We start from the raw sequence: 15126 nt of genomic DNA, 5'->3' as shown, positions 1-15126 counted from the left end.
TGCCATGCTTATTGAGCTTAGACTCTTCGAGTAAACAGTTTAACACGGTAAGGGTTAATAAGAAATTTATCGATATAAAATTATTTTTAATGAAATATTTTATTACATTTATTGTATTTATTAGAAAAAGACAATATTTTACTAAAATTTATCACATCCTTCATTCTATTCAATTTCCCGCTCGGGTAGGGCGCGGCGTTGAGTCCCGCCACTCAACATCTCGAAAACTGGCTGTTTGGCCTTGTTGGAAAAGTCTCAACACTACTCTCTGTCTACAATGCTACACCGGGAAAAGCGTATTTTTTAGTTATTTACGAATATTTATGTATTTTTTTATTTAAAAGTTATTAATTTGTGACGTCTTCCATCTCTCCTTCATCTTCCACATCTGTTGTATTCGCAGTTAGCGGAGCCGACGATGGTAGCGAAGCTGGGATACTCTCTTCATATTCACTGTGATCTGTAATATATAATATTAGTAATTTTAATTTTGTTTTCGACGTTTTAAATAATCCAAAATATACTATAAGTGATATTAGAGGCCTTCCTGGTGCAATGGTTGAGTGTCTGACTTTAAACTCGACTGTTATGGGTTCGATTCTCGATTTCCCCCGGAATGAATTACATTTATCGCTAGAACTAGAAACCTTTAGGACTTAGGTATACTACCTTAAAAGTTAACCAATCCTAATACAGCCTGTATTTTGGTATTTTGGCATTTATTAAAGTAATTGTGTGTCGACATCTAGATTCTACATCTAATGAAACAACTGATGGACAAATCAATTTCCATAATGCCAGGTTCCCACGTTCGCTTTCAGAAATAATGTCAAATGATATAGATTGAAGTAACTGATAAAGAATTAATTGAAATTCTCGAAGACGATAAGTATTTATGATTCGGGTTTACGAGTTCATTCTTTTTATTAAATTCACGCTGTATCCCGAACCCAGCAGAGTGGGCAGAAAGAACCTGGTGTTAAGGACACTTCGTGTCTCATACTCCGGCGAATTCTGTTGAATGGCGGAACATAACTCGACTCGACATCCAAGCGAAGAAATGAAAATATTAAATATTTATTTCCTCTATTGGGCATCGAACCTACAATCAAATCGTTTACAGTCAATCCTTGTATAATTACAAATCTACAAATAATAATTATTTATCTCCATATATAATTATAACGTACATATGTATATATAATTTTAATTTATCTATTTTCACCTGTAATATCCTCTGGTACATCTTCCATATCTTCCTGCACACCTTCAAAGTCTTCCCCATATTCAGTTCCTTCACTTACTTCAGTCGTCTCTGGTGCCATCACTTCTCCGACTTCTTCTTCGTAAGCCTCTGTATCAGATACTACCTGTGGAGGTACCTAAGACATAAGAAGAATAAAAAAAATAAAATTATATATAGGCACGTTTTGGTTAGTGGTCAGAGAGTGATCAGATGGTATCCAGCGGGGGCTCATATCTTGCGTTTTCAAAAAAAAAAGATTGTATAGCTCGATAAAAACGTATGGCTTAATTGACGATGCGACGTGCGCTTGGACGGTTTCCAAGAGGCATGGGTTCAAATACCACGTATTTTTTTAATGAAATTGAAATATTTTCGTTTCCGTGTATTAATAAAGAATTAAAATTTTAAATACCAAGGTAACTAATAGTAAGATTCGTATATAATGTTCTAAGCGAACTGTATACAGCAACAACTAAGCGGAAAAATAAAACACTTCGTTCTTTCTCTTATTTTATGATCGTATGGATGAATTCTCACATATTTATATGTACTTTATGGACTCAGAACCAAATCAAGTCAGACCTTCGTTATTATATAAAGCCTGAAAGTTTCTGTGCGTTGGGTGTGTGCACCCAACACCGGTAAGCACTATTAGGGAATATGGATCTTGGGTGATCGTCACTGTGAGTTATTAGGTAAGTAAGATACAAATATAGTACCTAACTTTCGTTAAATTATAAAGCGCAATTATTCAATATTTTCTTGGGAATAATATTATTAATTTATTATTACGAACTTTAACGAACACTAGGTTTCCAAAGTATGGCGGAACATGGGGAACGGACTGTCTTAACAGTAGGTTCCCTCTGCCTACCCTGCGATGTGCGTGATTCAGCGTGAACTAAAAAAAATGTATTTACATACTTCCGCGAAAGATATCTTTTGTCCGGTGGATGGTGGCGCAATTTGACTATCGATGCGGCTTTTACGTGATTCTGTTTTACTTGGCTGGATAAGCTGAGATTGGGGCATCCCTGTAGAAAAAGTAGTAGTGTAGTATCAGTAAAAGTAGTAGTGTAGTAGTAGTGTAGTATCTGATTGAAAATCAATGTTAACGAGGTCGATTCCGACTCGATCGAATAAGTATATTTAAGTTGTTTTTATTGTCCCGATTTGCTAAGACAAAATGTGATATTGAGTTCCGCAACATGCAATACCTCAAAGTTAGGCAGAAATACTCTTATTTCTGCCTAACTTGAGTAAAGTTAAAAAAGTACCTCCAGAAATTTGACTAGACACAAGGCTAGGAAGTCTGCTTTGCCTAGATTCTATTCTAGACGCCTGCTCCTGGACGGAAGGCAGCTCTTGCAGGTGGTCTTCCTCTGGGACGTGGGTGATGGCCGTCATGGGCTCGTACGAAATGCTGAGAGTATCAGGTGGCGCTTCCTCGAACATTGCATGTACGTCCTCTTTAGGTACTTCGATACTCTGTCATATGAAATATATAAATATTTTACGGTAATCATTTTTTGGTGTGGCCGTCGTGTTGCAGTGTGATAGCATCTGTACTGTAAATACGATGGTTGTGGGTTCGATCCGTGGTTTGATTATAGCCATTTTCATTTGTTCGGTCTGATAGGTTAAAAGGAGACACTGAGTTCATCTGTCTGGAAAATTGGTGTTCGAACGTAGAAAACGGAGAACTTAACATTAGGCACCTTCTGCCTAGCCTGTTATATGAGAGAAAAAGCGAGAAGCTAAAAAATGCCATATAACTGTAATAAAACTTAATGTAAAAAATTACATACTATCAATGGTCCCAAATCAATTTCTCTCGAAGCGGCAATATCTATAGGCGGACCTGGTAAATCCAATTTTGGACCTCTCTTCTTTTTCTTCTGAAGATGTTGGAGGAGATTTCTACGTACGTAATAGCCTTTGTAGGCTGCCTGGAAATAAATATTATAACATAAAAATAAAGTATTTTTGTTAAATATTAATTATAAAATTTTTAAGTGAAAAAAGATAGATTGAGCACGTTGAAACAAAACCCTAAAACATACGCATATCACCATAAACGAATGTACACGAAAATCCTTTCTCCTCTTCCTCTTTCCTCCATAAGGCACCCCTTAGTTGATCTTTATTCTCTCTAGTATAAGGTAACGCAGAAGGAAAAAAAAGGAGAGTAGAAAGGGCGAGGGGAGTAAAAGTATAAGGACCTGAAAACAATTTGAGGTGGTTTACCTCATCAGTCATCACGGCTTAATCTCTATCGATTTGATGAGATAAAAGCAAATAACGATATGTAATTAGTCGACGAATAGTAATTAGTCAAATAATTAGAAAATTACAATAAATTATGAAAACTTCAATAATTCTTTTTTAATATATTTAAAAAATACCTGAATTTTTTGTGTAGCTCGATCTAATTCACTCAAAGACGGTTTAGTTTTCTTATACAGCTCTAGAGTCCTTCTTGCTGCTATTTCCCACGGCTCCTCTGGTTTCATTTTCAAAGACTGTATGCATTAAATATATGATTTAAAATTTTATTTGTGTGTTGATGACTCGTGGCCGCTCTGAAGGTACCTGTAGACGGCTGTGCAGATTTGATTTTTGGATTTTTCTCATTTAATTAACAATTATTTTCTTGTTTCTTGACGAGGGAACAATGCGCAAAAGTTCAGAACCTAACTTCTGGGCGTCCGCGAGCCACTCCTTGACCGTACTTTACAGTATACAGTGAACTAATAAGTATATTTTTAATATGTTATGCAATTCTATGTTTTCGATCATTATTTATTTTAATATATTATTTAATAAGTAGGTCCTCGCTATCATAGTTATTGCTATGGTTGTGAATTCAATCCACACTGAGGGAAAAAAATATTAACAGAGAAAAATACAGTAAAGGGAAATAGTACATGGAACATATTCAGTAAAGATATTATAACTGTGTAATAATCTAATTTAGATACTACTGAAAAATCCCAGATCAAGATTCGACAACTACAGAGTAAGACAATGCGCGGCGCTGAGTTTCGCCACTCAATGACTCATGCAATGTCTCAAATTTAGACAGAAAATGACACGACATTAAGTAAATACCTTTTCTAGAGTGGTTTTCTTGTACCAATAGTCGCGGTAGGCATTCCTCACAACTTGACACACTTTAGCCGCCATCACCTCGTCCAGTGGAGTTCGACTCAGAATCTTCTTCATTATTTGTTGTTCTTTTATCGGTTCTATTTAGGAAATATTTTTTTTAGCTTCACGCTGTATAGCGCACATAGCACGGTAGGCAGAGGGAACCTGGGAACCCAGTATTAAGACACTTTGTTCCCATTAAGACACATCCGGTTACCATTTTCTGAAGGTATTGTGTGTTGAGTGGCGGAATTCAACACCGCAATTTGGCTGGTTATCAGAAAATTGAATATTGCATTTTCAGAGCAACAAGTTTACTTACAGTAGCACACCTGTGCCCCTGTGCCATGACTGGCCTCAATAATGGAACTTCTATTCAATTAAGTTATTATGTGAACTACCTACATAATATGTACATATTTTTGGTGTTACCAAGTTATGCTCACACACACAAGTGATATGCAAGTGATTTGCTTAATACAAATATAAACACGTTATTATTGAGCATCGAACTCACGACCCAAGGGATAGATTAGAAAAGGCGTTAACGACTATTTGTATGTTATTTACAAAGAAAAAATGAGTGGCCTCTTCGGTTCGATTCACAGTCAAGGAAGCGAATTATTATTTATTAATACATTTATTTGTTCGCTCTGGCAAGATAAAATCCCGCCGTTGAGGTCCGCCAGTCAACACAAAATGTATCGAAAAATTCGGCGGAAAGTAGGAAAAGGAGTGTCTTAACACTATGTTCCCTCTGCGTACCCTTCTGTGTGCGGGTTACAGGGTGTAGCTGATTAGATTTTTTTTGAAGCGCTTTTGAAGCTGCGAAATTAATGTATGTGGAGACAGGGGGTGAACGAGGAATGTGGGAAACAGGAATACTGAGACCGTAGTGTTTTTCATTCCGTTCTCTCTGGCTACCGCGCTAGGGATATAGCTAAGTAAGTAAGTTAAGGACTAAACCCATGATGATGTTTTTACAGAATATTTCCACTACCTGTAACATTTTCCGGTTGCTTTTCAATTTCCTCTTTAATAATTTCCGTTGCGATCGCAGCTTGTCCACGTTGAAGACCCAGCTGCATCAGATGCTCGGACACTGAAGGTCTGCAGTCGCAGAGGTCATCTAATATCTTTGTTGCCATTATACCATGTTCCCTTGTAAGAAGGAGCGCAGAGAGGTAGCTGGCTATGAATTTGTACATATTTTGTGGCTGATCCCGCAATACCTGGTATATTACTCGTATATTTATTATTAAAGGTATTTCATTGTTATTTGTATGGAGAATTTAATAAGAAAAATCTGGTTAGATATTAAGGATGAATATATTTGATTTACCCAAAATATTTTAAAGTATTTTATTCCTTTTGCCAAAGGATTTTGACAAAAAAATATTTCTTCTATAACTAAGCAATGCCCACTGCATTGTTTTTATAGTTATTCTTATCTCGCACAAAGCAGGTTAGGCAGATGGATCCTGGGAACCTAATGTTAAGACACTCCGTCCTGTACTCTCCAACTGTCTCCCTGTTATACGCGGGATCCAACGTGAAAAAAATACCACGAATACTTACTTCCCGTGATATATCAGACATAAGTTCTTTCAATCCTTCCGGTATAGTAAATACATTTGAACACCCGTGTTTTTGTAGCAGCGCGTTCATTTTTCTAATAATACTTTAAAAACTCAAAACACATAAAATGCGCGGAACAATTTATTATATAAATATGACATTACATTTTTTCTTATAATTACATTTTCTTTTTATAATTGTAGAAAATAGTTTTTATGGTCATATCATATTCAATTATTATTTAACAAGCATCAATGTTTACGACTTATTTACTCGTATTTATTAATTTTAGTATATTTTTTTGAACCTGAACCTTTGGAATTTGAGATATCACGTGGCATCACGTACGTTGAAAAATTCGAGTCCCACCTACTTTAAGTGTACTTTTACTACTTCGTTACGTACTTTGTTATTTAATGTAAATAGGTCGTCGTGGCGCAGCGGCACAAGGGTGTGACTGTAACGCGACGGTGGTGGGTTCGATCCCCACTCGAGGAAATCAAATATTTAATGCTTTCATTTGCTCTCGTGTCAAGGCCTTCCGTGGTTCCTTCTGCACATCCTGCTATATGCGTGATACACCGTGAAGCTATTAAAAAAGTATTTATAAGCGAATATGTATACATATTCTTAAAAATAAATAATTAATTAGCAATTTGAACAATAACACATATATATAAAACAACATAATTACCTCCTGAACTATGACTAAAGAAAATCTCAATATTAAAATAGCGCTAATTAAACAATTTTAAACGTAAAGTCTTCGAAATAAGGTTTAAAGTACCTTAAAACAAGACAGTCACTCATAATACTACCGTAGGGTAAGAACCATTAAGAATCTGTCCACAAAATGCACCGGACGTGCGCTAACTAAACCGCGGCTTATAATATTTAATTTGAATAGGAAATAAATGATAAGACGTGTGTGATAACAGTGTGTCAATAGAAGATAAGCTGGATGTGACAAATGCTGGCTAATATCGTTATTACGCAGCCGCGACTGTTTATTTTGATTCTAGTCTGTGTAGTTCCTTATCTACGAGGTGCACGTTTTCTTTGAATTTTACTGCATTTAATATATTGATTTTCGCGTTTAAGTTACTTATAGTATTTAAATTTTGGATTTTTTAAAAATGGATGTGACAACAGCTAAGGCGGTGGCCATGCTGGCTCTAGGATTGGGTAGCTTCGTGATAGGTATGGCACCTGTATGTATATCGCAAAGTGCAAGGCAACGGCATCCTTTGCTTCTTTCGTGTTTACTCTGTTTCGGTGGAGGAGTTTTGTTAGCCACTTCTTTAATTCACATGCTGCCAGAAGCTAGAGAGAAGTTGCCAACGTATTCAGAACTTATGCTGTGCCTTGGTTTCTTCTTAGTTTACATGGTTGATGAGATTGTTCACGTTTTCAACGGAACTGAAGAAAGAGTGAGTCGTGGAAGATACGGGAGTGGAGAGAGAACAGCTTTGTTGGGAGGAACTGACGGGGAATTGGGTAGATGTCATGGAGATCTGCAAAATCCTATGATGTGTCATGTCAGTCATTCGGAACCATGTAGTAGAAGTTCGTCGGGTATAGTTGGGTTGCTGTGTGCGTTGGTTGTACACAGCCTGTTGGAAGGACTGGCTATAGGGCTGCAAGAATCGTCTTCTCAGGTATTATTTTTTGTATTTACTTTGATTTTTTAAGTATAATTATAATGTAATAAGTTTTTTTTTTGAAAAAAAAAGACTATCAGATCAGATATTTACGTCGGGTATGCGGTATCTAATGCATTTTTAGGTGCAATATCATTTATCTGATAACGATTTGAAGGATGATCGTGACTCCTAATTGATATTCATGTAATAAATTGATAAAATATGTTTTTTTTAAGGAAAATAATATTTGTTACTGCGGCATGGATAAAAAGTTTTCCTCTTCCCCTTTTTACAGTAGTCGGTAAAAAAATATAAGTAATGGCTTATAATATTTTGATATTTTCCTCGGTTCCATAATTTAGTCGTTTGTTTACCGCTAACGTCGTATCCTTCATATAGCAGAGTAGGTAGAAGGAATCTAATATTGAAACTCTAATCTACTCTACTCTACTCTAATTGATCTAATTGTTGCACTCAACAATAATAAAATGAAATTTAGTTTCACAACAAGGGGGAGCGGGGCGTCTTAACACTAGGTTCCTTCTGCCTGCTTCTCTGTGTGCAGACGAACAGAAGATACTACAAACATTTTTGGGTCCCATAAAATTAGTTATGTAATTTAATTTAATTGATCTGGATATAGAATGCTTACATTGCCTATTCCTATTAATCAATCATTTTCAATATAAAGAATATGTATCACGGGGGATGTCCACCAGCGGTACAGAACTGCTAAAATAATGTGAATTTGTGATAGTGAACTATATATCATAAAAATATAATTAAATAGGCGACGTGCCGCAGCGGCGTTGAGTTTCGCCATTCAATACGCAATGTCTCCAAATTTTGGCCAAAAAATGGGGAACAGACTGTCTTAAATTAGTTTTTGCCTACCCTGCCGTCTGGGGGAAATAGCGTGAAGAAGAACATCACTAATTGATTACTATGATATTGATTATAAATAACTTTCTAGTATGAAATTAAATCTTTCACCGCAACCCACAATATATTTCTACCTATTAACAATAACGGAAGTGTATTATTAACCTTATACGTTTACTTTTTCTTTATTATTGCTTTAAGAACTATATTTTTAAAGAGGTGATCGTGGCACAGGTGCACAAACGTACGCGTATAACGAGACAGATTGTGGGTTCGATACCCGTTCTTCGCTGATATCGAGGTAAAGCGCGGCGTTTAGTTCCGCCACTCAACACGCAATGCCTCCAGAATGATAAAACAGTATAAATTATCAAGTATAAGGTGTTTGTGCAATGCAATGCAATGTGACCTAGTTATGCGTAAGATAATTAACGTCGTTGAAGGACTTATACGATTAGGAAAATATTTTTATTGTGTATATTACGTGTTATTTTAACAATTTTTTATTTCCACATTATAGTTTTAGTTATCTCTTTAGTGCCTTTCGTAAACTGACGGGTAAAATGCTATACTATAGATGAAATATACTATTGGCCGCCCGCAACTTTGTTTGTAGACTTTGAGACGTAAAATGGTAAATCCTTTTTTCCCTTCCCGCAGGAATTTAGAGAAATCTTATTCTGTATTAATCCTATTACAGAATCTGCTATTAATCCTATTAATCCTATTACAGAATCTCTCCTTCATTTCTCCAAGGATCAAACAAGGATGTTAAATTTCAACATTTTGGTCCAGTAGTTTCGTCTGTCAATCACTCAGTAAAGAACCTTCATTTTAGGGTGCCGTACTACAAATATACAATTTTGAAATAGGTACGGAACCTTCCGTGGGCGAGTCTAAGTCGCACTTGACCGAATATTTAAATATAGAATTGATCTCGTTGTTATCCCATGCAAGTATATTTTTGTGCTTACTCAAGCGTACTTACACTTTGTGAGCATTGCATATTTTGCAGGTTTAATAGCTAGAATTGCGATAAGAGAGAATGAACAGAACTTCTAAGAATTGTAAAGATATTTAGTTACCATATAGATATTTTACGGGAACCTACTCTCGCTTAATTTCCCACTTTCGAGAAAAATTTCAAGACATCGCGTGTTGGGAGGCGGATCTTGGACTCGGGGGACTCGGATATTGGACTCGATCGTATCGCTTTTAGTCACACGATGTGCCACAGCCTGCTGTGCTGTGTGACAGCCTTACTTGGATATGTTTCATTAGATTTTTTTTATCAATCTAAAAACCTAAAACTTTTAGGTTCTTCTCCTGCTTGCTGCAGTGGCCAGTCACAAGTACGTCGTCGGTTTCTGCCTCGGTGCTGAACTCTGCGAGAGTACATCTGGTCGTATTTGTATGCACATAGTCAGCGTGGCGCTGTTCAGTGGAGGCTCTGTGGCCGGGATAGCGGTGGGTGGGGCGTTAAACACCGCGGTCTTGAAGGACTCTGTCGCTATACCTGTTATGCAGGTGAGTACAGTACGGATGACAAGCAGTGCCCGCCTGACGTTGGCTGTAGATGGATGGATTTTTTTTTACAATTTTTGCTTATTTATATTATATTTATTTGCTAAAATATTTTTATACATTTTAGGCACTAGCGGCTGGTACTCTTCTATATGTGACAGTGAGCGAGGTTCTACCCCGCGAGAGGGCGCGTTGGCATGAACGCAAACGCGCCGCAGGTTTTGTGCAGTTCTTGTCGGTAGGCGTTGGATTCGCTATTATGTATCTATCTACGATATATTTGGGTGAGTTATGAAATCTATACTTGCATTACCATCAGCTTCACGGTGTATCCCGCACACTGCAGGGAAGACAGAGGGAACTTCGTGTTAAAAAACTCCATTCTCCATTCCAAAACTCCAAATTCTTGAATCATTGCGTGTTGAGTGGCGGACCTCAAGCCGCGCTTTGCCTCGATACCAGAGGAAATGGAAATATAAATTTAAATAAACATTTCATTTCCTTGAGTGGGGATCGAACTCACAACCAGTCACGTATAATGTCGTACTTTGTACAAATGCGCCATGACTAGCCTCTCAATCTATATTTCTAAATTAATATTATAGAGTTAAAAATTTAAATTGGTTAAACTCGCTAATCTCTACAACTACAGTTATATGGTTCTTATATAATTTGGATTAGATTGGAATCTTTTTAAGCTATCGGAGATTTGCAAGTTTACTTCATGGTCATTTAATTTTTAAAATTCTCAATCAGACGATAAATCATAGATTTTAAATAATTCTTTTGTCAAAAAAAAATATTTACAAATATAACTAAATAAAAATGAACGCTATGTACAAAAAGCAGGTCGTGTGTATATTAAAAAAATATATATTTATTTTTTCAGATCACGACGTTTAGAAACAACCTATATTGTTAAGAGAATTAAAGAGTAGGTCAGGTCAGTGGATTCAGTAAAGTACATTATAGTAGGAAGTATTATTTTTATAGTTTTGTAGGTCAGTTAACAGCCTTTTTTTATAAAAGAACCTATTTCTGCCTTTATAAATATAGATATTATCGTTTATTTAAATTTTGGCATACTACTTATAAATGAAATGATATTTAAACATTAAAGAATTTATGTCTTTTTGTAACGGACATTAATCTTATGAAGGCAATTTTATATTTAATAGTAAATATGTTTGCCTTCTTGGAAACATCTTCATAGTAGGTAGTGTAAGAAAATGTAAAAGATGTTAGAATTGTTAATAATTGATAAATGTTATCTTATGCTCGGAATAAACAGGCTTCATTCTATATATTAGATATACTTATGTAAAGCAAAAAATTGCTTGTTTTTATTTTGTGAATGTTAAAATTAATTAGTTAAGTTAAAAATATCAATGTTTTAAAAATGACAATAAAACGATAAGTTTTTAATTTTAGTTTTTTTTTTATTTCATTAAAATTGTGTTTTTGTCAACAATTATTTTACATCGGTTGTTATTTGTGATAAGTTTCACTGTAACCAATATTTCAGTTTTACTCAATTTTTTCCATAAAATAAATAAAATTTAAGTAGCTTTCATGTTAATTCTAGAAAATTATAATTTGGTACGAGTAAATTGTGAATAAATACAAAATAAGTACTACTAATTCAACGGTTACAACTACAATACATTACATTTCTGGTATTTTTTTTATAATTAAAAATGGCACAGTTCTGTCGTCGATGTACAAGCAATAGTAAAAAATGGAAAAAAATTGACTTAAAATACATTATGTATGAAGTGTAAATCTAATAAGAATATTTAGTATAAAGTTCTAATATATAAAAATTGGAAACTATAGAGACATATTTTCTGTATTTTTACTAAGTTACAATTCAATTAATAAAAAAAAAAACGAAATCCACAGATAATAACTGTAATGTAAATCATACACGACGACAGTGTTGCTAGCTAAAACAAGTGTAACTAACGCCATCTATACACGTTAATTTAAAATCGAATCTACTATTCACCAACAGATGGCGGGACTCGATCCAATTTGTATGACATTGAATTTCATATCCACATTTAAATGCACAAAATAATCTCAGTCATTAATACTATTGTTATTATATACATATGCTTATATCGCTCATTTGGTGTAAAAATTACGTAATTGCATTTTTTTTAGGAAAATAGGTTAAATATATAAATTTATGTGAAAAGGCTGTTTAAGTCTTCGGCATTTTTTAAAGAAAGTGCAAAAACGTGGTTGTTGCGACAAATGAGCAATATGTCATTAGAGAAGCGATCTAAACTAACTACAGAACGGAATACCTCGTATTGTATAAATAAACGAATACACTTAATCTACATTAAATATTATAAAAAAGTATTACAAAATAGAAAATAATACAGATCTTTGACTCGACACTTAAAACTAGAAGGAAATACAGTTACAATATAATATAACAAATAGTTTATATAAAAAAAGTTATTACTTTTGAATAAATATTCTTAAATTGTAAAATAAGAGAGCATTAGTAATAATGGCACAACGTTTTAAAGTTTTTGATTGTTGAATTTAAAAAAAAAACAGAATAAGTTTGAAATGTCAAATATATTTTAGTTTTTTTATTTCTTTACTGTCAAAAACGTTGCGACTTTATTTTGTGGCATAAGTTTTGTGCCTCTGTTTAAAAAAAAAAGGTAGTCTATGATATTCTATCCTCAATCTTTATTTTCTCAATTGACATTTAAAATTTATTTGAAGTAATATTAACAATAACAATATATTTTTAATTATTTTAAGTGTATACTTTCACTTTCTTTAATAATATGAATCATATAGGTGTATAATAAAAAAAATACTATTTTCTTGTATAAATCGTTTTTTAAATTTATCTATACTAAATATGCTATATTAATGTTTGACATTTAAGGCACAAAATGAAGGCACTGTTCATAAGATCGAAGTTAATAAGACAAGAAGCGTTATAAATAGAAAATGTCAAAATAAATACAATAATACCGAAATAGACCAAACTAATGTGGCGTCGGTAACGTTTTTACAGCTAAGTGCCGTAGCATCATTATAAGCAACCTAATGAATACTGTATATACACGCATTTACCAGTTTTTGTTCGCATTTGCTTATATATTTATAGTTTATATGATAATCATAGAAGAATACAGGAATATATGTCCGTAAAACACTTCACTGTCACACTGATAAGATGCTACGACCTACACTAAAAGGGAATAAATTTCACAGTTCTCCACTCACATCAAGTGTCATCTTCCTCTTCAAGGCGTCTATTCCTCTTCCTCTGCCTGTGTCGTTCTAGCCTCTTCCTGTGAGGATTTTTTCTTTTAGTCGGCGTTATTTGGCATTCACACCCCGCCCGGACTCTCACATAATCCATGGACCATCCACCAGAGCCAGGCACTGAGAAATGGCCTTCAGGACGATAATTTTGCATATCAGTAGCTGAAGAATACCTAACTAGAGCGTAAGAGTATGAATACTTTTGGACGCACCTCGATTGGTTATACAGTCTGGCGTCTACGAAACGACACGGATTATCCACTACTTCGGGCGCACAAGACCGTTCGTAAAGCCTCTGCTTGTTTTCACCATCCTCGTATAGCTCTACGTAGAGTCCGGTCGGGGTCCGACCTCCCTTCTTGGCAACCATTTCGATTACTGAGGGGCAGCACTCCACCACGTCTTTCTGTGAGCCCTCCTTGCGCAGTATTGTTTGCATTTCGCGCCAATGCGACCGCTTCCACGCCGCCGTCGCGTCTAACTCATCGTCCGTTCTGAAAGATTATATAAAAAAATTAATGACTATAATTATATATATAAGACAAAGCGCAGTGTTAACTTCCGCCTCTCAACACGCAATGTCTCGAAAATTGAGTGTAATATGTGTCAGCCATCTCTGTCTACTCTAGTTTATGCGGGATGCAGCCAGTTACAAACTACATAAATAATCTAACATTTAATTAAAACCCAAATATAAATAAATTTCTTTTTTAAAATTAAGTTATACATTAAATAAAATACCAATAAAACTATATCAATAATATTGCATAAATCGGAAATCGAATTTCTAATCACCGACGCTATAATGGCCAGTTGATACCACGCCAGGTGATTATCAGAATGCAATTGAAAAGTTTAAATTATTAAAATGTGATTGCTACAAAATTAGTAATATTATGCGTAACTTATGAAATTGTTATTTTATAAATTTAATTTTAAATGTTCCGATCTCAGCGGGACTCGAGTGTTACGTCGATTTATTTCAATTTATGGTATTTAGTTATTCACGTTGATTTCGTAAAATTGATTCGAAAATGGATTGTATTTTTTTTATTAACTTCACGCTGTATTCCAAGAACGAGAACATGGGCAACTAGTGTTAAGACACTCTTTTCAGTAAAGACACTTCCGTTCCATATTTTCCGTCGAATTCTGGATACATAGAGTTTCAGTGGCAGAACTCATTGTTTGCTTTGCTCGAGGCAGGGAACCAGAGCAAAGAAATTAAAATATCAAACATTTCATAGATACTGATATCGCAAGTTCAAATACAAAATAATAAACGATACTGGATTTACAAATATTAAAACTGTTTCCCAAAAACATATTCTTCATCAACAGGTGGATAAGAAATATCTCAATAAGCAGCTTCATTGATAATATGAGATTGCCTTATATCTTAAGTACAGGTGTACAGCGTGGGACATCCTGATGGCAACATCTCCACTATCTACCACCCATAAACAGTATCGAACAAACTGCCTGAATTAATTCAACTAATTTAGTATTAAAAATTCTCATACTAAGTATAATTTTACAGAGGAAATAAATAATTTTGAATTCAAGATAAGAGATACGAATGCAAATGGTGGGTTCGATTATAGAAAATTAAAATGTAATCTTAATTAAAACAGGTACGTTATGATTATTGAATGGATCTAAATGAGAAATATCTTGGCGGATGGTATTGGGCGATAAACTAATATAAAATATATATTTTTTGTTATTTCAATATATTTTTGTAAGTGATGACTGAACTAAAAAGAAATTAGCTTCCCAAAAGGTATAATAGGAATCTAG

The 15126-nt window shown here is 34.6% G+C and overlaps 3 protein-coding genes across 6 annotated transcripts in view; 1 reads left to right on the top strand and 2 right to left on the bottom strand.

Annotated features, from left to right (window-relative positions):
• Positions 1-341: 341 nt before the first annotated feature.
• Positions 342-6807, bottom strand: LOC146539345 (uncharacterized). Of its 2 annotated transcripts, none has more exons than XM_085208253.1 (9): positions 6669-6807; positions 5397-5628; positions 4358-4494; positions 3652-3768; positions 3055-3195; positions 2524-2734; positions 2171-2280; positions 1226-1382; positions 342-460 (listed from the first exon to the last, which is right to left on the bottom strand). In XM_085208253.1, exons 2-9 carry the CDS (start codon positions 5602-5604, stop codon positions 348-350), a joined length of 1194 nt encoding a protein of 397 aa, XP_085064379.1. In that variant the 5' UTR covers positions 5605-5628; positions 6669-6807; the 3' UTR covers positions 342-347. The 2 variants fall into 2 exon arrangements, with proteins under 2 accessions (XP_085064379.1, XP_085064378.1); XM_085208252.1 differs by lacking the exon at positions 6669-6807 and adding an exon at positions 5975-6543.
• Positions 6808-6829: 22 nt separating this feature from the next.
• Positions 6830-11453, top strand: Zip88E (Zinc/iron regulated transporter-related protein 88E). The gene is made up of 4 exons (XM_085208254.1): positions 6830-7632; positions 9817-10026; positions 10151-10307; positions 10913-11453. Exons 1-4 carry the CDS (start codon positions 7111-7113, stop codon positions 10924-10926), a joined length of 903 nt encoding a protein of 300 aa, XP_085064380.1. The 5' UTR covers positions 6830-7110; the 3' UTR covers positions 10927-11453.
• The window catches only part of LOC146539343 (uncharacterized), a 171107-nt gene continuing 167422 nt past the window's right edge, over positions 11442-15126 (bottom strand). For all 3 annotated transcript variants that reach the window (XM_085208257.1, XM_085208256.1, XM_085208255.1), the window contains one exon: positions 11442-13820. In XM_085208257.1, the coding sequence (XP_085064383.1) occupies positions 13286-13820 (535 nt within the window). In that variant the 3' untranslated portion in view covers positions 11442-13285. The remainder of the gene's footprint in view (positions 13821-15126) is intronic.

The sequence above is a fragment of the Heliconius melpomene genome, chromosome 4 (genome assembly GCF_056956725.1).
Source record: "Heliconius melpomene rosina isolate 202511_hmr_F chromosome 4, ASM5695672v1, whole genome shotgun sequence".
Taxonomy (NCBI): Eukaryota; Metazoa; Arthropoda; class Insecta; order Lepidoptera; family Nymphalidae; genus Heliconius; species Heliconius melpomene.
Note: the sequence above shows the minus strand (reverse complement) of the source record. Positions and strands in the feature narration are given on the sequence as shown.